We start from the raw sequence: 22,909 nt of genomic DNA, 5'->3' as shown, positions 1-22,909 counted from the left end.
TCTTTGAACATTTCAGAAACTAGATGCACACGGGAGCGAAGTGACAGGTGTAAAAATTTATTCCATGTTACAAAACTTCTACAAAATCTGTCCTCCAGAAGATTTTTCGTGAAAAAGTTACACAAACATCCACACATCCTCACACACTTTAGTAACTTTCGAATTTATAAATGTAATATGATGATAGGCTAATACATATCTGCAATTCTACATAGACTTTTGTCGTATCGTACAACAATGGAAATCAACTTTATTTGCCGTATAATGTTCATTGTCAACTTTATGAACGTAATCCAACGAGCAACAGCCATCCCACGATTGTAGCAGCGTACCGGTTTGGACTTAGATAAATATTACATAATTTATTGTATTTTTAAGCTTAAACCGGATTTCATTAGTAAACAGTACAGCTCCTCATAATATTACATAGAATACCAATTTTGTGATTCAAATTGAATTAATGTTGGCTTAGATTTGCATTTTTTTGTGATTCAGATACGAGTAGTGTGGGTTTGATGCATAGTGACTAACTTTTCCTGATTTAGTTCCCTATTAACACGGTCACGGAGGTCAGACTTTCTTATTTTCCGATCGAGATTATATCAGGCGGACCCAAGGGTCTCCAGGGAGGTGTCATTCGCAACAATCGTCAAAGATGAAGACTAACTACTATAACATTAAATATATTTTTTTATATATACTTTCCATTTTATAAGTACTCGTAAGTACCTACTAAATTTTTCCATACTTCTATTAAAACTTATTGCGTCAGCGATTCAAGTTTTTCTGCGGTCTATAAATAGTCGGAAAGTCCCCATGGCATTTCCTTGAATAGTTTAAGATTTGTTGAGCACTGAGCAAGAAACCGCACGATAGCGGCATGGCGATGTGTGCTCTGTGCCAGCGGATTGAGTCAGCACTTTTCTATTTGTTTAAATGAATGATCCGCAACAAGAAGCTAATTTATACATGTTTTGCGAACTTGTTTACATAAATTACGTAAGTACCTTAATATTGTGTTAGTATGAGAACATTTGAATTAAGGCCGAGGCGAACGTACCTTGATCAAATCGGCGACGTTCTGGCAAAAGGTTAGGTCAAGAGTACCCGAAACTGATGAGCTTAAGATAGTTATGAATGTAGATGAAGCCACTCCGGGAAAAAGGCGTGATTGCATGTATTTATATAAATATTGTCTAAAGTATATCTGTGCGTGTATATATTTGATGAATTTCGAAAAAGACACATCCGCGAATGAAGACGTAAAGTTGACAGAAAAACTAACATGATAATAAAACTAACCCGAGTTTTGAAACCATTATCAGTGAGGAAATCATGAAAACGCTAAAATGAAATCACAAAATGTCATAAAAATGTTTATTTCGATATTTATTTTTATCAAAATTTCTTGAATTCAAAATAAAAATATTGTTTGTAGACTAAAAGTACCTACTTAATTAAAAATACTTTTTTAACACTTACACTTACATAAAGATAAAATTAAAGTTAATAATAAAGATTATGTTTATTTTACATCTATATGATTAAGTATACAAAAATATCTAAGTCATTTGGGTCTATATTAAAATCTTCTTGGCATTTCACGTGAAACTTTATTTAAGTTAACTTTAAAATTTTATTAGGTGAAGCGCAGATTGTGTCATGGTATCTTTTTCCCTGATAGACAGGGCCGACAAACTTGCTTGAAAAGAGTGAACGTTCAGATGTAAAGCTTAATGATGGCTAAGTAGCCTATCGCCTAAAAGAAGAATCCCAAGTTTATTAGCATTTCCCTTGGTTGACTTTTACAATCTGCACGGAATGAGAAGCAACTGGCACTATGTTCATTCTTTGCTACCAGACCAGCATGGAAGCTTGCACTGGATGAATGTGCTCAAATTCCCTTAGTCCCAAAGACCACAGAATTCGCAAATTTCTATGGAATGCCTGCCTTGAACTCCAAAAAGCAAATATTGAATGATAGTAACCTGTTGTTTAATGCACTCATTACCAATGTAATGACCGTACTTGGACCACCATGTCATTTCAGCCGCGCGCCGGAACTATGGCCTGTCATGTTTGTCAGCTTAATTGAATAACTACACGTCAGGATCGTGATTATGTCACAAGGAAGTTTCGGTTGACCACTGATCTCTAAAATGTACTCATAGAGATCAGTGAAGGCTGACTTATTTTATTTTCACTAGTTACTGCTGCATTAATTCATATCACGGTTAAACTTACTAACTTCAACTCATTAGGTCTAATCAGAAATATGATTTTTAAATTTCGCTTAAAAATATAACTGCATAATCTTGAATCAATGGCATTTTATCTACCATTTTAGTCAATGTTAATAACCTACATAATACAGTGATTTTACGGTTTATTTCCAACAGAAGGTATGCATTGCATCTTTTAACAAATGTTGCATTTAATCAATGAACCAAACAATAAAAAAAAATTGTGTGAAATCAGTAATTAAACCAGCTATAATATCAGTCGCCCTTTTTTCTAAAAATCTATTTTACTCATAGAATAACCGGCCTGAAAAATTACCTTAAAACTAGTTTTATTCATTCTTTGAGAACGCAAAGTTATCATGTCCTTTCTCGGCACTTACTTCTGTATGCTCTCTAATATTAAAATCAAACTTTTTAGTTTTCCTATCACGATACTCCACGACGAAGTATCCGAAGACCCCCGCGATTAAAGTGGCGAGGATCAAGTAGGCTTTGTCACTGGTTCTGAGATATGGAGAAATGATGTACGCTATGATGTAGCCCATCGACTCCCATAGCCTGAAGTTGGCAAATGCTGCCTCCTCTCGTCCGGGGAACAGAATACCATAATAAGCTGAAATAGAAGTAACAAGTGAATTATTACTTTCTTGTTATTACAGTTGACAGGTTTGGATAAATATGTGAGTACAAATTATTCTTCATTTCGTGAACAAGTGCACTTAGCGCTACTCTTCAGAGATGCAAGGACGGGACCGGGACTAACGCCGAGGGAATTATGATGATGTTAAATGTAGCGGGAGCGATGATTGGGCTCGATCGATGATGAAGTATAGTTGCAAAGTTAGTTATTCCTACATTAGATCAAATTAGCTAGGATGGAATGGTGATACCAACCGTTGACCTGCACCATCCACACGGAGTCGCAAAGGCCCCACAGCACCGCTATTATGTACATGACGTGGGTCTCTCCTGCTTGGGGTCTCCACGTCAGTACAGTCACCAGCAAACCCACGTGTACCACCGCGGCACAGCACATCAGCGGAAGGCGACCAGTCACCTGAGGAAAATGGTTATGACAAGCTTTAATCTTCTTAATTTTTTTAGAGGTTTTTTTGTTCGCAAGTTAGTTTTTGATTCTTTTGCTATTTGATACTAAATAGACCAGGAGGCTAGAGGCTGTATTTTAAAAACACAATTTGTAATTATTATGTCATAGGTTAGGAATCAGCCAATCAAAAGAAAGAGGAGTAACCGGAAATAATGACAAGAGGAAGAAGAAGAATGTCATAGGTAAGGAGAACAGAAAACACCAGACTATCAAAAATTTTATACATTAATTGGTGATCACAACGAAAATATTTGTGAAGTTGCTCATGGGAATAGAACGTAATGATGCTCTTTTATTAGCCCATAGAGTCACGGAATAAAGTAATACAATATAACCTCTTCATCCTGGCATTAATCTATGTTACATCCTCACCTATCTTCACGTATTTTTTAGACAAAATAACATTACCTTAGCTATGTAGCCAGTGACGACACACCCTATCGCGTCGGCGATCCCGAAGACCAGCATCACAAACCCCACGGTCCCGGTGCCCACGGCGCATGACACGAACGCCTGGAATTTAATTTTAATTGGGATCTTTAAGTTCAGAAACCTTTAAAATAAAAAAAAATACTTACGGAGTATTCTATCTAAATTTAAATTGAATGAACATGAAACATCCCGTTAACTCCTATTCTTGTGGGAATTTCGGGAAATTTCCTTATGCATGCAGATGTTCTAGAGAAGAGAATTCGTTTACTAAATAGAATGTTTATGATTTTTAAGTAAATTTTTTATTTTGGCTCTGTGTAGTAAAGCCGTTGACCATGGTTTACGCCTGTTCTTATATCCTTATAGCAATACGTAGTTCTTAATTTTTGATATTAATTTCGTAATTTAAAAATATAAAATATTTTTTAAAGTCAAATCAGGTTCTTTAATTAAAGTTAATATTATTAGAGAAATTAGATGTGCAGTGTGGAAGTACATAGATAACTGATTCCTACCGATAAAACTAAAAATTTTCGGGAATAGAATCTTCAAAAATTGAAATCCGAAAGAAGATATAATGACAGGAATAGAAAAGAGAACGCTAAGAATGTTTGGTCATGTCGAGAGGATACATGACAGCAGGTTGAGTAAGCAAATAGATAAGAGGATTGCAGATGGGAACTTTGAAATGGAAAGGACTAGACGAACGTACCTTGGTCAAATCGGAGACGTTCTAGCAAAAAGTTAGGTTGTTTTGACCTAACTTTCGGTCTAACTCGATCAAGAGTACCCGAAACCAACTAGCTTGTATAAAGAGAATTATGAATATGGATGAAGCGAAAGAAGTATGCAGTGATCGTGGCAAGTGGAAAGATATAGTCACTAGCTTCTCCGGGAAAGAGAAGCGATATATGAATCAAATCATATGGCTAAATGGTGAAATACATATATAAGGCTAAAATACATATACCAAACTTACAGCCGTAAAGTCAGCTCCAAAAAATGCCTGTTCCAAGCCCACAAAGATGTTGATGATGATGAGCAGCATCTGATTGGGCTCCACCAGTAGTTTTACAGTGATCGCCAGGAGACCTAGGCCGGAGGTAACGCCTTCTGATGGCTTTCTAAAAGCCTCGTATCTAAACATATAATAAAAATGTATAATTTTAAATTTTCTACATTTTAAGTGTAAAAAATAGTAGATGGTATAACTAGATGGAAACCGAAATTATTTTCTTCGGCTCATCTGTTTATTACCATCAGGCAAAATCGTGACAAAGCCAAGAAGATAATCATACGAAAATCAACAAAATTTCCCATTTAAACCTTTTGGAGCATAGTTTATTTTAAAAATTATATCTAATAATAACCTTTTCATAGAGTCCACACCAACAGCGACGATGAGAGCTGCACCAGCCATGCAGGCCAGGTAAATACCTGGAACCAATTTAAGAACTCCATTATTTTTATCAATGACCATTAAAAAGTATTAGGTACTAAGCAGCTAAACTAATGACGCTAAGGACTCCACAAAAAAAGCAGATAGTAATATTTTACATGTTAAAAATGAGCCCAAATCATTAATACCTACATAATTATAGTCGCCATGAAGACCTTTGATACACAAAGTTATTAAGTAGTATAAGTTAGTCACCTAATTTAATCATTTTGTACCTTGATATGCATTATTTAAAAAAGTATTATTTTACAATATCCGAAATCATGCGTGCTTTGACTACTGTGAACAGCGCAGTACCACTCCATACGATACAACTAACGAACCTGCGATCATCTGTATCTTCTCCGGCGGTTGCGGCTGCAAGGCCTCTGCGGCGTCGGCGCTCGGCAAGAAGTGAGCCCCGCATAGCTCCGGAATCATGCTAGCGTTGACCGCGGTCACCGCCGCTGTGTTGTTCCCAGACGACAGAACTGAAAAGCATTAATATTCGGCATTAAATCTACAGATGAAATCCTTGTGCTTAGGCAAAGGATAAACTATCTTTAAATTTTCTACGAGCTTCGAAAAATCGGTACCAATTCTGTAGAGGTAGGTTTTATTGTCACACAAAAAGTAAAACAACACGGTCATGGACTCATTTTACTGCAACATTTAGACAATGATATTCTATTAAGGGAAAAATGTCCTTTTCGGACTTAGTAAGTAGTAGTTAGGTAGGTTTTTAAATTTAATACTGCTAATATCGTACATGCAATGAAATTTTGAAGATATTCAGTGTTTTCAAGGGTTGTTATCCACCGCCTTGCCAATCGCACTATGTTGGCCTACTGTCACAATTAAACTCATTAACCTTCATGAATTATCTTAGCAATAGCGTGGTGATTAAAGATTGCTATAACAAAACTTCACTTACCCAGTGATGAGATGAGGTTGCCCCAAACTTGATTCATTTGGAAAATCATGAAAAATAATCCAAGGAAACGCACTAGAAGCGCTTCTGCATTGATTTTTGAAATACTGCTGTGAGCTTCTGAAACCTGGAATAACGACATAATTTTGTTTTTGTCAATATAAAGAAAAAGGCTTGGCTTAATAAACATGGGTTTCTTCTTTAGACGATAGGCTAGAAATATGTCACTATATGAATCTGAAAACTTGGCTAGATTATTGGTTTTACCCTGTAAGGGATAAAGGCGTCATTATATATATGTAATATGTGTAGGTATGTTTGTGTATCTACTTACAACAGAAATATAAGTGCATTTAGCGCACCAGAGCGGGCCGCCTCCTAAGCCGACGAACAAGCCGGCTGGTATGAGGGTGTAGAAACGAGGGTACAACTGGGCGGCGATATACGGCATGTAGGTCACGAACGACAGGGATATCGCCCATTTTGTGCCTAACCACCTGGAATACGTTTAATAATCAATAGGAGTTAAAAATGAACAAAGTCTAGATAAGCCGCCTCCACCGAGCCCAGGTAGAAGGGACAGGCTGAAGGAATCCTGGCGTTACTTGGCCAAATCTCATCATTTGGGATAACGGATTGAAAATGACATCATCAGAAGAGAGGGTACAATCGGAACACGCAAAGATGAGACATATTATGACAGAAATAATATAAAATGAAATCGTTTTTCACGTAGTTCTTCTTCAATACTACTGAATTTTGATACGGTTTTAACAATATCTTTTCGGCGTTTTCTCCCTGAAGAGGTACCAGGACCCAAGTAAGTCAGGTTATTCCGACCGACTCCTATATTAACTTATTGTACAAAACCTTACGCAGTTCAGATCATGTTGTTGCGCTCTCAGGAGTCGGATAAAAATCTTGCCTAAAATAGATAAAACTTACTTGATGACCACAGCAGGTAGGAATATATTGGAGAACACAAGTCCCACATAGACAGCAGCCAGAGAAGCCGTGCCCAGACCAGCCTCGGCGTTGATGGAACTCTGAAGATTCGCAGCTCCCTGTAAAAACAGATACATTCGAGTTTAGAATTAGAACTACCTACTAATTGACCGTCATGGCTATCTTACCTTTTGACGCTGTTGCACAAAAGCACGTTCAGTGTACTCGAATTTAACAACCTTATTAATTCTTCAGCTATAAGGTATTTCTCCTTCCGGGTTTTCGTTTACTTTGGCTCTTCCCTTGTATTATCAGCTGAAGAATACGGTATCGTTCCTCTCTCATGATGTGTTTAAAATATTGCAGCTTTCTCTCTTTGATACAATTCAGCCCTTCCAACTTATTTCTGTAGCTATTCAAACTGTTATTCAAATAAAATCTGTTATAGTTCACCGAGTGTTACTATCAAGGTCTCAGACAATACCCTTCTCATAATGAGAAACCATTTTGTTTAGATTTGCCTTATCTTGGATATCTATGTAACCATGTAACTTACGGTGAGATTTAGTGGTGCTAGATCTTAACAAACCAATACTTACCGAGGTTTGCTTAGCAACGATAACGTTCGTAAGAAGGTAAGCGATAAGACCGGCTTTTATAGGTGCAGTAAAGAAAGTATAAGTACTTTTGTATTGATAATCCTTACAAATTTAATATAAATAATAATCCATTTTTATTTTGCGCTGCCATAAGATTTGCAGAATCAATAGAGTTTCCATATTACAATGGATGATTTAAATTATACTTACGCTATAAGCTGTGAACTGCGCCATAAAAGCAATGCTGATGACGACTACGTTTTTGAGGATTCTCCAAGTCTCCCCCGGGCCGAAGGTCGACGGCGTTTGTTTTTGTTCCATCTTCTCTATTTGACCCATTTTCTTTAACCTTAGTATTTTTTAATGTATTGTTCTTGTTCTGCTCCGTGATATTTAGCTTCTCTTTCTAATATGAATATTGATTACTCTATTTCTCTTCTATCTCCGTGGCTTTAATCTCCACTTTCTGCCTAAGATCTCCAATGATGTATTTATTCTGGCCCTGTAAAATTCAATGATTTTCATTGTTTTAACCGGAAATTTCACTTTCATTAACGTCACACTTGTTTATTTTAACATATGCGTGACTCTTCAAATATTTGTAGGACAATAAAGATAATCATATTTTCTCAAATGATATGATAAAGCTGAGATTAACTGGTTATTTAAGTACACTCAGAATCCTATTGCTTGTTTTAAAAGTTGTTTCACAATTAGATCCGTCAGTTTTTGGTACTAACATATATTCGTGTCGTGCCATATTAACCTGCATTGATCATAATCGTGTGTACTTAACTACTAATATATCCCAGGATTACCGCCTATTATAATTTGATTAGCTTTCATACGCGACTCCGCGTGAAAGGTAACCTCAGTCCTTTTTCGTACTTCCCACATGTGTGAAGTATCCTATATTGTGGTTAAATAATCTAATAAATGCACAATTTATAAATTAAATTTTAGTTTGTAGTCTTCTTTTTTCTTTCTTTTTATAAGTAGTTTTAGTTTTAAATTAATTAGTTTGTAAGTATCTTTTTTCTTTCTTTTTATAAGTAGTTTTAGCTTTAGTTTTAATTTGATTTAATTATAATATTTATAATATTAAATATACTTTATCTATTAATATTACCTATTTATATTAAAAAAAAAGTTGTCTGATAAATTATACATTTGAATTTGAAAAAAAAAATCTAATATTAAGTTCACTAAACTTTCTAAATGACAAAAATACTTGAGGTAAGCGAATTTCCCTGCCCTGTGTAAAATGTAATTCTCGATGTGATTCATAATCTGATACCGATAATTACCGGTAAGTCAGAACTTGAACTCGTCATTAAAAAGGTTAAGCCCAAAATTCACGTTTAATTTATAGATAAACCATCTCGATGATTTCAATGTAAACTTTAGATGTTATCTTGTTTCCGCGTTTTAAACTAATAGCTTATTTATATGAAACAAATTAGTTGGTAATAAACGTGGGATATATTAATAAGGAGATCCGCTAAGCGCCGCTTGACCTTTTTGTTCGGTGGGGTTATTCCATAGCCGCTCCGAGGTAAAAAAATCATACATTTTCAGTTCTCATAAAATTGTGCCGGGAATCACACGGCGCCAACAATACGAATTAGTTAATGAAAGAATACAAGTAATTAAATTAAACATGCAAAATTTTAGTTTTAATTTCATATTCATTCAAAGAACAATGGGAAAGTCCATTGTAATATGCTGAATTATTTAAAATTCAACGCCATCAGTTAATAAAAAAAAGAGTATAGAACAACTTTTATTACAAGTAAGACATCATATCCATAAACGAAATAATTATGGTGGCTGCCACACGAATAAAGTTCATGACGCGAACAAGAAACTCAGATGTGACGTCATAGTAGCGTTTTGTAAGAGGCGTTTTGGACGAGTCCATGTTATTTGTTATGCATTCTTCGTTATATCTCAGGCAAATGTTTGTAAATTGTTGCGATTATTTGTCAAATGTTTAACTTGTTGTGAAACTTAATAAATAATCACTTAAACAAAAAATAGTCATTATGCCTATTTTAGTAAAAAGCCACTTTTCGACCAACAGACGTATTGACTACACGTCATTTGACTTTACTGGTAGTACAATTCAATCTGTTCATTTTTAAGGTACCATAACTTATTCATTTTCCGAGTTTTAAAATAACAACATTTTAATTAATGAGGTGTCAAATATTAATTATGAATTCAAATAAATGCAAAAGTATGTAACAAACAACCTTAGATAATAATTGGTGAAGTATATACTTCATCAACTTCATTTTTTTGGTGACAATTAGTACTTAACTTATTTTGCGTACAGAAAACGCAATGTCGGCTATTTTATCTGACTTTATTAATTTGTTTACGTTACGTTAAGACTAGATCCGTAACCAAGAGTGGTATAAATATATAGAAATCTAAATAATGGTGATATGTTGTAAAGTACAAACTAACGCGAATCAGGAAGAAATAAATAATAAATAAATAAATAATAATAATAAATGTATACGGGACAAATTACACTGATTGAGTTAGCCTCGAAGTAAGTTCTTTGAGACTTGTGTTACGAAATACTAACTCAACGATACTATATTTTATAATAAATAATAAATACTTAATATACATAAACATCCAAGACCTAGGCCAATCAGAAAAAGTTCTTTTCTCATCATGCCCTGGCCGGGATTCGAACCCGGGACCACCGATGACACAGACAAGCTTAGGTATTACCGCTGCGCCACAGAGGCCGTCTTTGGTTTCTTTATTTCATATATTATATACTAGCGGCCCACCCCGGCTTCGTACGGGAAGCATTTACAATACTCTCTTTCCAACAAATAGGAACAAAATCCGTTCAAAACTTTCCGAGATTAGCGCATACCTAAATAGACAGAAAATATAGGGGAACTTTATTTTATAATATGTAGTTATATATATTTATTATCTTAGAAGCCAAAAATTGACATCATAGCTACTTTCCTTCTCGTAGAGATCAAGAAATTGAGTCACAGAAATACCAATAAACTAAATTTTTTTTTTGGCAGTGGCTGCATGCTGAAAATAGATCACATTTTACTCGAATTATTAAAAAAAAAGGTACCCAATATTTTTTTAATTAATCAAGACCGAAGTTTCGTGCCGAAATTATTAACTTTTAATACTGTCTCATAGAAATTAATTTCATTGCAACTCTAACTAATGGAAGATTGCCTTCCTACGACACATGTTGATCTCGGCACTGCCTTAAATAATACTAACTTAAAATAGCTTAATATATGCGAGAACATATTGTAGGTTTGTCTTTCTGTTTAAAGGGCGTTTAAGTTGATTGAAATGTTAGGTCATCATTTACATTTGAAGCTTAAAAACAATTGAAGAGAAGCATTCGTGGCACCGAAAATAATATGAAGAATGATCCAAATAAATAAAGAAAAGGGGTACTCCGTCTCATTCCCATGGATGTCGTAAAAGGCGAGTAAGGAATATGCTTATAAACTTGAGATTCTTCTTTTAGGAGATTTTATATTGGTGCCGGGAACCGAACGGCACTCTATAGACTGGCATTATATCTCCAAAACGGTACACACGTCTTGACAGAGAGTTTGTTAACTTCTATCACATCTCGTGTTGACCTTACGTATTACAGATATAAAAAATAACGATTAGATAATGTCAGATGTAGGTAAGCAAGCCGCCTTGACTTAGCCGCGAAAACTTGTTCTGTGACAGTTTTATTTCCGTTGATCGCATTTAAAAACCGGAATAATTGGCTTTTTTCCGTAAAAGGAGGCATCCGTTCATTACGTGAAAATGTAAGTATTTATAGTTTTTTTTTTCTCACTATTTCATGACGACGGACTTAAGGCCTGAAGGTTTTTCTACCACTCAACTAACATAGGCTCATATAACCTTAGATTACAGAAAACACATACTGAGGTTTTTTTACTGTTAGGTAAATTTGTATGAGAGAACTAATATAGCCCTGACGACAGTTTACGCCGATTTTGTGTTAAGCGATGACAATGACGAATGGCTATGTATATAAAACAGTTTGAAACATATAAATTGATTGTGCAGTTCAAAATATTGATACTTTATTATAACTACGTTTTTGTTTTTAATCGATTTATTTTAAAACATTAATTGAAAACGATTTCACTCTTCTTATCCCGTTGCCTTCATTTTAAAGATACTAAATGCATTCTAACATCTACAAATCATCCAAGATCAATCGAGCCAAACCACGTTATGTAAGTACCTACATATTTTTTAAACAATAAAGAAGTCAAAATTTGATTTATAAGTTTTTATGCATTATTATTAATGCATTATAGATTAGTATCAACAATAACAAAAACCATTAAAAATAAATTGAAACATCTGCAGTTACAAGTAAATGAACTAGGCAAAAAAATGATGAAGTACGTAAGTGAAACCTTGAAAACCTTTTATTATGATATCTTCATCTGAATCTAATGAAACTTGACGCCTTGACCTTTTATTTTTATAAAATTAGCTGTGTATTTTGCGCTAATGTATAATTACTATCTGATGCGTAATTAAAATCATTAGAATTCGTGACACACCTGCTTATCACTGAAATGTCAGTGGTGCATCTTCTCTTGCCAGTGGTCGATTTGTTTGGGCGAAGTTCCAGAACCCTTTTGGTGAGGGTGTCCGTTTTGGGGAGCGTTCCGTTCTGTTCTGTTCCTTAAAGTGGACGCTATCCTCAAGAGGGTTAAGTGCTTAGGTAGTATGTAAGTATCTTGTAGCTTTTTGACAAATAATCAGATATCAGTAATAACTTACATTTTATTTATTTAAATGTAAAATTATGTGTAAAAGTGCATGCGAAGCCCTATTTTCTGAATAAATTGTTTTTTTTTTCTTCTATTTATTAAATTGATTAAAAAAGTTTTGCCTTTTTGCCGTATTAAAAATTTGCTGAGTTATAAGATCCATTCCTAATTTTAAGACCAATCCTACACATAGTTGGCATATAAATGGATATAAAATTAAAGCTATTCACGACATAATTTGATATTCTTACATCGTATATAAACGTTGTACTTTTCAAAAATCTCTCATATTTGTTAAGTCTCCTTATACGTTAAAAATTTTCCTTCTCATTCACACTATAATCAATATTTGTTAATTGACGTCCGGTGAAAATGCTGCAGTGTAGTTTGTTACGCCGCTTTTTGTACACATGCGCTTTGGAAGTAGTAGTAGATATAACAAGACTTAAGTTATGTTTACGTCAATAAGTGATACCTACCTTGAATCCAATTTTGAAAATAAATCTATTCTTATCATGCTGCGCGCAATGCTCCAGCCCCCGAAGCATGACACGCGCGTCGCCGTTTTTAACGCGCGAAAAACTATCGCTGTGCCGTTTCACGTCATAATAAAAAGGAAAAGCTATAGTTTTCGCGCGATAAAAACTACGTTGCGCATTCCAGACTACGGTGTCGCGGGTTCGATCATAGTAAGTATGTATATATGAAAAAGTTTGTTTATCTCAATTTTTTTTATTAAAACGTATTTGAGTGAAAAAAATCATTCGAGTAAGGCAACTAGACCATAAATATTACGTACTTATTGTTTTATTTATCATGTGTACCATGAAAAAGAACTGCTTGTTAGAACAGCCGGTATATTAAAGACGCGTAGATCTAATATAGTTTATTGCGTCCGGAAATGATCATGACTCTATTTTTAGCAAAATTTATCTCTTTTTTAGGTAATGTAACTAACAATTGTTTGAATTAATTGAAGTGCTTTAAAAGTTCTTATCATAAAATACATAGATATTATTCGCAATTAATCGACATCCTTTTGACTTATATTTGATCTTTGAAGTGATTTTTTCGCTTAGTTAAAATTTATTTATAATGTTACTCGTAAACGAATATAAATATAGTACTGGATTAACAAGTTCCAGTGTCAATTAAATATTTTTTTGAATTTAATGTGCTAAGGAATGTCTATACACAGAAAATATGTGCCTATAAAGCCCACGTATCTTTCGAAATAAATCCCTTAGAAAACCTCTTTGTTTTTTTATGTAATAAATGGGCCCAGATTAGGAAAGTCAGGTTTTTATATGAAGCGACTCCCGTCTGCCCGCCGCAACCTTTACAGGGAAACCTTTCCCATATTGGATCATGGTACAGCAGCACTAGTACTAGTACTAGTAAGTACCAGGTGCCGAAGTCTTTTTCGACATCCATGAGAAAGATATCCATAGATACATATTATAAAGACAGAGATGGTACAAACGCAGACTTATCGCTAATGTAATCTCTTCCAGTCAATCCATATTATTAATGTAAAATTTACAATACTACCAAATCCATCAATTATTAATTAACTTTTAAAACAGTATTTAGAAGACGGAAGATGATAGAAAACCTTGATATGCTACAGATTAAGAGACTGACAAAAACCAATGACGCCTAGGTCAGCTTCATGCACGATTACTAGCTATGGTACGCTACAAAATGTAATTTTTATTCAAGTTTTAGAGCGCCGATGGTCAAATAGTTACAGTAAAATAAGAAAGTCAGGTTAAGTAGTTATTTCTAAACATATAAGTGGGTAAACCCCGGGTTCCTCTCCAAGAAGCTAAGGATGTATGTGGGTTTAATGCCAGGAGGTAGAGGTAACTACTTGTATAACTTTTAGTCCTTTTTTCTAGATTTCCTTGTTTGTATGATGTACTCGTAAAAAATACATTGTGTTTAAAAATATGAATAGACAAAGTATGTGTTTGTCACGTAAGTATTCTATTCAGACTACATAAAACCGATAAAAAATAAATAAACATACAAAGAGTGCCTTCATGATTTACCCACACAGAAGTTCTTAGGCAGTATTGTTCGTATACAAATACATAGGTACATTAATTAACTTGAAAACAAGGTGACATTTTGTCATAAATAAATGTACCTACTTATACCTTACGTAAAAAACCGGCTAAGTGCGAATCGGACAAATAGGGGATGAACAAGAATTTTCAAAGAAAATTATGGGAATGACCTAAACCACAAAAAAAAATATTCCCTTAAAAATTCAAATAAACGACCCACACACTACATCCCTAGCTCTACTTTATTCAGAAGTTTTCATTCTGAGTTATAAATAGTAAGGTAGGTATCATTCCTTGATATTGCTCTAGACGATGATAAATTTTGCTTTCACTCTTTATAATGAGACTTATATTACAAGTATCGAAAAAACGTTTATTAATTATATTAGTGGCTATATCCCTTAAGCTAATCTTTAATAACTTTCGTTGTTGTTAAAAACTTTGGCTATTAAACCTTATCAATTTGCGAAGTGTTATTATGTATTCGTCGTTCAATTTTTATGTTAGCGAACTTAATAAGGACTTTTAATTGTTTCGAACGGTAATTGTATAGGTAATACAAATGTTTAATTTTACGTTACTGCTGGATCTGTCTACCAAGTAAGGGATATAGACGCGGTAATACTCGTATATATGTATTTACATGTTCGGTACTTATTGTTATTAATTCGCGTCTCATACACTTTGCATTTTCGGTTCACAAAACGTCAAAGGATGATTTTTACGCTTGAATATTCATCAACATACGAACGAATGTATGTACAAACGCTCTTATTATAATTATATTCATATGCTAATTTCGAGGACGAAACCACGGCAATATAATGAAGAAATATAATTCAATGCGATATTGTACCTAGATCTCGTAAAATAGAAATAGTATATAACAGCTGCTTGTCTTCCCATGATGATTGTAAAAGAAAATCAAGAAAATATTTATTACTAAGCATGGGAATTTTTGTCAGGGGCTGAATATAAGTTTTTCTAAATCTCAATTCTTTTATTAAGGAATCTCTAGACATATTCAACATGTTGGCTCAGTCTATCCCGTAAGGGAAAACTAAGTAATAAACATATGCATGTATGTTATGTATGTATAGGTACATTTATTATTTTTACTTTTACATAAACAAAAAGAAAAAGAAAATGCTGCAGTGCAGTTTGTTGCCGCTTCTTCTGCACTGACGCCTTGGAAGCGGCAGTAAACTTAGTTTTAAGTAATTTATTTGACGTCAACCAATGTTGTTAAACCATACGTTTTGACAATTATTAAGCGATATGAAGTATCCTATAATAATGAATAAAAATTTTGAATTTTGATTTTTTTTGAATTTTGGTTAATTTAAAAGGATTTTATTTCTTGTCATCTTAGATCAGACAATTTAATAGTCAATGGTCCAACTGAGTAAACCTTACTCAGTTGACCATATCATCTGTTTTAAATTAAAGTTAATATGTACCAACTTAATTACAAATTGTTAGTTGCACTATTTTCCTTCAGGAAACATAATGAATTTCACATTAATCTGGTGTACTTATGGAGTAAATAAAGACAGAAGATGAAATAAACGTCCCCAAAACCTCCAAAAGACAATAAAAGAAACATCACCTTTATCATTACAATGTCAATCCAATAATTTGATTTTAATTGTCAAGAAAACAATATAAAGTCGCGATCGTAAAGACGCGTGCGCAGGCGTACGTAGATAAACCGCGCGCGGGCGCGACTCCACCGCACAAATTATACTGAACAAACTTAAGATTATCTGAACTAACCATTTATCTTTCCTTAGTACAGTCAGCTAGAAAATAACAACACTACCTCTTCGGTAGTTCACCAGTTCGATAGATTCCCTAACGTAAATACTTACATACATATGATCACGTCTATATCCCTAGCGGGGTAGACAGAGCCACCAGTCTTGAAAAGACTGATAGGCTACGCTCAGCTGTAACGTAAATTTCGGACTTAATTTGACTCTCATCAGTTTTCGTTTAAAAGTTGCTTTGGCTCATAGCTTCAAAACTCGGGGTTTTTTTGTTATTGAGAATTTTAGTGCTTTTGACCGATTGAGGTCTGATCGTAAGCAAGATGGGGTCTTAGGTGGTGCCGGCAAGCCAATATGTAGCGTAAGTGCTATATACTACTTAAGGGTGTGAAATATTTTTTCAAAGATTTTACGATCCTGCTTGAAATGAGTAAGATCCTCTAATTGTCTTGTTAGTTCATAAACGATTTTCCTGTGCACATTTCCTCATTTGGCTCAATCTGTTGAAGACTTACCTGCCTCATTTTATTGACGACCTTTGTGGTACGTAACCCAACAAATTGTCATATTGTCTGATCAGCCTGGTAGTCCCAGCTTCAAACCCGGTCTGCTTAACGGGGAATACAGGGATTAAGAATAGAGAAGGAACTTCAATAAGACTAACCCTCTTCTTAGATGATGTTTTCTCGATATTTGTGTATTTTCCCTTATTGACTTAATTATTATATTGTTTCTGTACTCGCATTTGCGAAAACGGCTCGAGCGATTTCGTTAAAGATCGAATTGAGGACCTACGCCTTCTCGAAGTCGGTTAAAAAACGATCTAGCTGGATCCAATATCTGGTAAAATAAGTGTTTCACTTATTAGGTACCAACCAAAATCATTTTTCAACATAAAATGGTCCATAAACAAACACTAACTTCCAAATTTGAAATCCGATATACTTATTCAGTAAACTGTACTCTGTCTGCCTTCATTGAATTTTTGCAAATTGTAATACAAATGGATGTATTTATTATTGCCTGCCAATATTTCATTTTATTTTAGTAATTTGCATGAAAAATGGTTTACACGTCATAAGTTAGAATGTTGGTTTCGTTGTTTCACGCTGCAAAAAAGTACCTACTATCAATATTTTTGGTGTAATAATAAATATAGGTAACGATGTATAAATATAGTTTGTTGTCTGTAATTTGCTTAATTATTGCGTTACATTGAAACTGGTTTGTTTTCAATTTGTTATTTTAATCTTGAATTCATAAATAACTTTAATTGTATAATTAGGCTGAGTACACCTTAAAAATAAGTACAGGCAACATGGTAGGTATGACGAATTTTGTATTAGGTATGTTAATCTCGGAATTTGTAAGTAAGAGCAGTATTTCCGTTGTCACTATAATGTTCTCCTCATAAAATGTATGAAATAATGTTGTAAAGATGAAAACAATCTTTTTTCAGTTCGTAAAAATTTACTGGTTAATTCCATTTAATTGTATTCCATTTCACTTTTCATTTCTTGTTCTTATTTACAATTAAGATTGCAACGATCCATTTGTTATACCATATAATTCGTACCTTATCCATGTGGTAAGAAGTTATTTGGATATCTGAACAATGAGAGTTTAGCGCTTAGGTTGTGATTTTGTACATAACCAGTTATTTCGAACGACTGTCAGCGAAACAAACACAATGTCCCACTTCCAACATAGGTATTAGTACAATACGATAATCATCAACTGAATCCACTCGTATTGACCACAAAGTAAGGCGGACGCAGAAAACAACAAGTTTAATCATCATACCTAATTTCAATTTAGTTAGTTCTGGTTGTTTCTTAACTTCTTTGGAGGGGTGCTCGTTGTACATACTCGTATGACTGGATATCCTGGATTGGATAAGTCATATTTTTGCACAAAACAATTCCCAATTGATTTCCGCAACATTGCTGTTTATATGGTACTTATAGGGATGACCCTATAACCATGAGGTTAACTACACATCGAGTTACCTAAATCTGCAGGTTTCCACACACCGACGTTTTTCTACCACGGCCATGTTACACTTATGAGTAGTCCCTTCCGGATTTTTTATTCGAGTGCCTTATCTATACGACTACCAACGACGCTGTCTCCATACTAACATTAGGTACTAACACCAATTAATGATTTCTTGCCTTTGACTAAACTAAATTTAACAACTAAGTATATTTGCTGTCGTGTTACTTCTCACTTCTCCATATTTTGGCACACTCACATGTCTCCGGTTTAAGATCGTCCCACCAAGTGGATGTCTGCAATTTCTTACGAGGCGTGAACTCTTCAAGGCTTTTTTGATATCTCGAACACGTTGCTAGAAGCAATGTGAAGCTATATCAAATTGTGTCTTTATATACTTTTACTCGTAATGCATAGCACTTTTTAGAAAACCTAAATGTGTATCTAATCATTTGAAACGGCTACTGAGTAAAATCAAAATATCATCGATAAAGCCTAACTAGGTACTGTTAATAAGTTTAAGTATAAACTGACTGAGCCGGGCGAAAATAAACTCATATAAAAATCCCATCCTTATTCAATCCATTTTCTGATGCCCGGATTTTACGTTTGAACAAGAAAATTGCTCCTTACGACTGAATAAGCACCCATATAATCTTAACTAAACGAAGAATATTTTGTTGAATATTGTTCCAAACTAGGTGTATATTTAATCGTACGCTATATTTTTTTCTTTTTTTTTCTTCTCTACACTAGATGAATCTTCTTATTCCCTTAGCCGCCTTGTACGATATCCATGTTAGACTTATTCTTAAGACCTGGGAAATACTGCAAACGGGAAGAAATCTAGTAGAAATTTACATTTGTATAGTTTTCGTTATGTACGAGTACACTTTTGTTCATTAGATTAACAATAAAGTTTTGTCTCGGAGATTGGTCAATTCTCAGGAGGTCCTCTCTAATTAGTTATTACCATTTGACCTCATCCTCATTACATAGCAAACAAACTTATGATTATATGTTATCACGAGAGGTTGCAATTCGTGTTATAATCATAATCTTAGCTACAGGAAATGAACAATATAAGTAATATAAAGTCTAAAAATAGATAAATCATTTGGACATGATGAAAGATTTATCCATCATCAAATTGTGAGATCCAAAAATAAATATGAATTATTTTCTAGAATGTTATCCTCATAGGTTCAATAGCTTTTTTTCACTGGTCAAATTTGTGTTTTACTTCTTCTGTCTAACTTCTAATGTAGATGCTTAAATTTGATACTAAAACGTCAATTACTTTGCACCTCAAGGTTTTCACGTGATTTATTTTTTCATATCATTCCGGTTAATTAACTTACCTCAATGAATCCAGATGAGAGTTTGGGTGAAGTTGATCAAGACACTGAAATTCCAGCAGAGGAAAAAGAAAAGACTGTTTGTGCTAGACTTATCCTCACATTGGAACAGGTATGCCTTCCTCCGCCGCTGCGGAATTTCTTATACTATGGAAATAATTTCCATATTCTTTCATGATTTGTATTGATTGTTCAGATAGGCAAATAAACTTGGGATTCTGATTCTTCTCTGAGGCGACGGGCTAGCAATCTGTCCCTATTTCAATCTCAAATCCAATACCCCTACAGCTAAACGTGGCCTTCCGGTCTTCGTAAGACTGTTGGATTATCTACCCTGTAAAGAATAAAGACGTGATTATATGTTTATATTTGTATTGGCTATCAGTGGCTTAAAACTATTGCGGACAGTCTACAGTTCGTGCTCGTATAAAGGATTCTAAATCCCAACGAACGGAAATGTTTCAACTAGATGTAAAAGCCGTAAAACGCCTCTCTATCGTTTTTTGGCATTAAAATTTATTAACCCATTTCTTGGTTAAAATTTAAGTAGTCAATAAAATACCCGTAAATTTTTTTAACTTCCTCTTTTTTTTAAAACCATAAGAAAGTCCCTACCTTCTAAATGTTTTCATAACAACGAAACGGTATTAAATCGATTTGAAACCGAAGCTTCATAGATTTGTTGCGCGCGGTGACTTGCTTGTTGAATTATCTCTGCAATATTCATACATATTAATGGATGAAAATTGGCCTGAATGGTCTGGGACCTTCGCTGTGTCCCAAAAGTCCCAGTCCCAGGGGGAAGTGAAAAATAAAATTGAAGCAACAGCACGGGAAGAAAAAGAAGTTTATGCTAAACTTATTTTTACCGAGGAACAGGTTATAATTAAATGTTTTTTATATATCCTGTTAATTTTATAAATACGAAAATTTAGATGTTTCGATCGCAAAAACTACTCATTTTAAATAAAACATACCTAAATAGGAATAACATTATAAGTTAAAATTTGTAGAGATTTAAAGCGGACGAAGTAAAAATAATTACAATGCACTTCATTGGTAGACATAAGGTTGTAACAAATTTTACATAATGATTTTCAGGAAAATGATCTACGTGAGGCGTTCAATTCCCTGGATCATCTAGGAGAAGGGAAAATAAAAGCTGCGGATTTTCGTGTGGTCATAAAAGCTCTTGGTATGTTGACCTTTAAAATAATAATTGGATTTTATGAAGATCTTTTTTGCAAATATATTACGCTATAGGAACCAAATCAATAAACTAACTCTATAACATTTCCAATACACATGTTATTCCGGATGGTTCAGGATTCAATTAATAACTATTTTCTAACGGCTATAGGAAATAGACTGAATAATTAAATTATTTGAAATGGAATAAAAGATGATGATTACTCTGTCAAGACGTATTTTATTATATTTCTTTCTTATTTAAAATTACATATTGAAGCGGAGTTCGTAACATAGGTACCTAAGTACTAAAATTTGTACAAGTTTATCAAAACATTTCCCGGTTTCTACTCGGCTTAGGAAATAGAATTTTGGCATGTAGTCTCACTAGTATAAATGAGCACAAAAAGAGGATTTTTCACGTAAAATCGCATAATGCCCGTTTCCGCGGGAATTTACGAGATTTTTCTTTTCACGCGGGTGGAGCCGCGGGCGTCCTCTAGTATAAGACCTTTATTCAGGTTATGAACCAACGAAAGAAGAGCTGCAACATATGATAAACGCCGTGGACAAGGGCGACACCGGCAAGTTGAGCTTCGAGAACTTTCAGACGGCCATCATGCGCAAGATCATGTCGCTAGACACTGATGGTGATATCATGAAGAGCTTCCGTTTGTTCGACATGGATGATAGCGGTATGATTTTAAAGAACATACGTTCATAATAACGTCTTTAGACAAAGGGACTGAAAGCCACGTGCAGCTGATTTTAAAAGTACTAGTAAAATAAAAGTTATCTGACGAATTTACTAATGGACATACTTAACCATTGAAAGAGTTTATATGAAAAGCACAAAAATAAATCTGTATGATGTAGGGATTTTTCAACGCACAGCTGTGCACACATTCAAGAAGTCTGAACCCCTGTAAGCACAAAGACTAACCATGGTGATGATAAATACTTCATATATTTTCACCCTCTAAACATCTCTATTCTTACAGGTTTAATCAGTTTCGAAAATGTTAAAAAAGTAACTGAAATACTTGGCACTTACCTCACCGACGAAGAAATAGAAGAAATGATAGACGATGCCGATAAAGACTTTGATGGTTTTGTAAGTGTTTTTTTGTTTCAATATAAATTATTTTCTCGATTTCCCCCTAACCTAACATTGGAAAGATTCAATGCACGCACAATTCTTTTATGCATTCGTAAGTACTAAGTTTTCTGGCCTCTTTCCATGACCACAGGAAAATATTGATGAAATAGGTACCTGTAAGTATTGCACTATAAAGGTAACTTAAGAGCGAGCCTTCTTATATTCACTTGTATGGATTTTTTTTTCTTATTTAATTAAACAATCACGGTCGGAATAAATGAACTAAAAATAGTCGAATGTCTTATCACGAGAGAAAACCGTGTTTAGCGGCGTTTGTGCTATAGCAGTAATATGATGATGACTCCAGGTTTTAATTATATTTTATTATTTAACGTTTCCAGATAAATGTGCAAGAATTTATGAGAATGATCAAAAACAGCGTGCATATTGTTACTCCATGAGTTTATGAGAAGTATCTGCACCACTTTAGCATCATATTATTTTCTTACTTCAGACTTATTTAATTTGTTATGTTATGTAACAATACTTTCACAATAAAATAATTCGGAGTTAATTAATTTTCAATGCAAAAATCCACATGCCCATTCTATAAAATACCTTCCATCCGTTTTTTCTTACACTTTTTACTTTAGTACTTTTCCCCATTTTATTTCTTTTGTAGTAAATGGGAACACCAAATTTCAGTGAAATCTCCTGGTTTCGGCTATGAGTTCATTGATCAATTCAATCACGTTTTCCCCTCCATCAATTCCAATAGTCACATTGAGTTGTCCCAAAGAAGAACAATAAGACAATTTTGTCCCAATAGTACCCCCAGAATATCAAGTCTGCAACCCTAAGAGTAGTTACAAGACCCAAAAGCCACCTTTAGCTGGATTAACAATGACGGAAGTA

The 22,909-nt window shown here is 34.2% G+C and overlaps 2 protein-coding genes across 3 annotated transcripts; one reads left to right on the top strand and one right to left on the bottom strand.

Moving 5' to 3' along the window:
- Nucleotides 1-1,445: 1,445 nt before the first annotated feature.
- Nucleotides 1,446-16,320, bottom strand: LOC106138284 (UNC93-like protein). The gene is made up of 11 exons (XM_013339398.2): nucleotides 16,195-16,320; nucleotides 7,907-8,198; nucleotides 7,098-7,216; nucleotides 6,487-6,649; nucleotides 6,156-6,279; nucleotides 5,566-5,712; nucleotides 5,154-5,220; nucleotides 4,763-4,922; nucleotides 3,760-3,864; nucleotides 3,138-3,300; nucleotides 1,446-2,856 (listed from the first exon to the last, which is right to left on the bottom strand). Exons 2-11 carry the CDS (start codon nucleotides 8,033-8,035, stop codon nucleotides 2,573-2,575), a joined length of 1,461 nt encoding a protein of 486 aa, XP_013194852.2. The 5' UTR covers nucleotides 8,036-8,198; nucleotides 16,195-16,320; the 3' UTR covers nucleotides 1,446-2,572.
- A 3,394-nt stretch (nucleotides 16,321-19,714) lies between these two features.
- LOC106138293 (uncharacterized) lies at nucleotides 19,715-22,510 on the top strand. 2 transcript variants are annotated; one of them, XM_013339407.2, is made up of 5 exons: nucleotides 19,715-19,819; nucleotides 20,809-20,902; nucleotides 21,417-21,590; nucleotides 21,897-22,009; nucleotides 22,396-22,510. In XM_013339407.2, the coding sequence occupies exons 1-5, from the start codon at nucleotides 19,715-19,717 to the stop codon at nucleotides 22,453-22,455; spliced, it is 546 nt and encodes a 181-aa protein (XP_013194861.1). In that variant the 3' UTR covers nucleotides 22,456-22,510. The 2 variants fall into 2 exon arrangements, with proteins under 2 accessions (XP_013194861.1, XP_060803239.1); XM_060947256.1 differs by lacking the exon at nucleotides 19,715-19,819 and adding an exon at nucleotides 20,424-20,586.
- The last annotated feature ends 399 nt before the right edge of the window (nucleotides 22,511-22,909 follow it).

This window comes from Amyelois transitella, chromosome 13 (genome assembly GCF_032362555.1).
Source record: "Amyelois transitella isolate CPQ chromosome 13, ilAmyTran1.1, whole genome shotgun sequence".
In the NCBI taxonomy this organism is placed as follows: domain Eukaryota; kingdom Metazoa; phylum Arthropoda; class Insecta; order Lepidoptera; family Pyralidae; genus Amyelois; species Amyelois transitella.
This window is presented reverse-complemented; position numbering and strand designations above follow the sequence as displayed.

Excerpts from the sequence above, each read along its gene's own strand:
- LOC106138284 (XM_013339398.2), bottom strand. The coding sequence starts at position 8,035 with ATGGGTCAAATAGAGAAGATGGAACAAAAACAAACGCCGTCGACCTTC. Across the intron at positions 6,280-6,486 it reads AATGCACTTATATTTCTGTT|GTTTCAGAAGCTCACAGCAG; the intron begins GTAAGTAGATAC and ends TCGTTATTCCAG. Across the intron at positions 3,865-4,762 it reads TTGGAGCTGACTTTACGGCT|GCGTTCGTGTCATGCGCCGT; the intron begins GTAAGTTTGGTA and ends ATTAAATTCCAG.
- LOC106138293 (XM_060947256.1), top strand. The coding sequence starts at position 20,443 with ATGGATGAAAATTGGCCTGAATGGTCTGGGACCTTCGCTGTGTCCCAA. Across the intron at positions 20,587-20,808 it reads TTATTTTTACCGAGGAACAG|GAAAATGATCTACGTGAGGC; the intron begins GTTATAATTAAA and ends AATGATTTTCAG. Across the intron at positions 21,591-21,896 it reads GTTCGACATGGATGATAGCG|GTTTAATCAGTTTCGAAAAT; the intron begins GTATGATTTTAA and ends CTATTCTTACAG.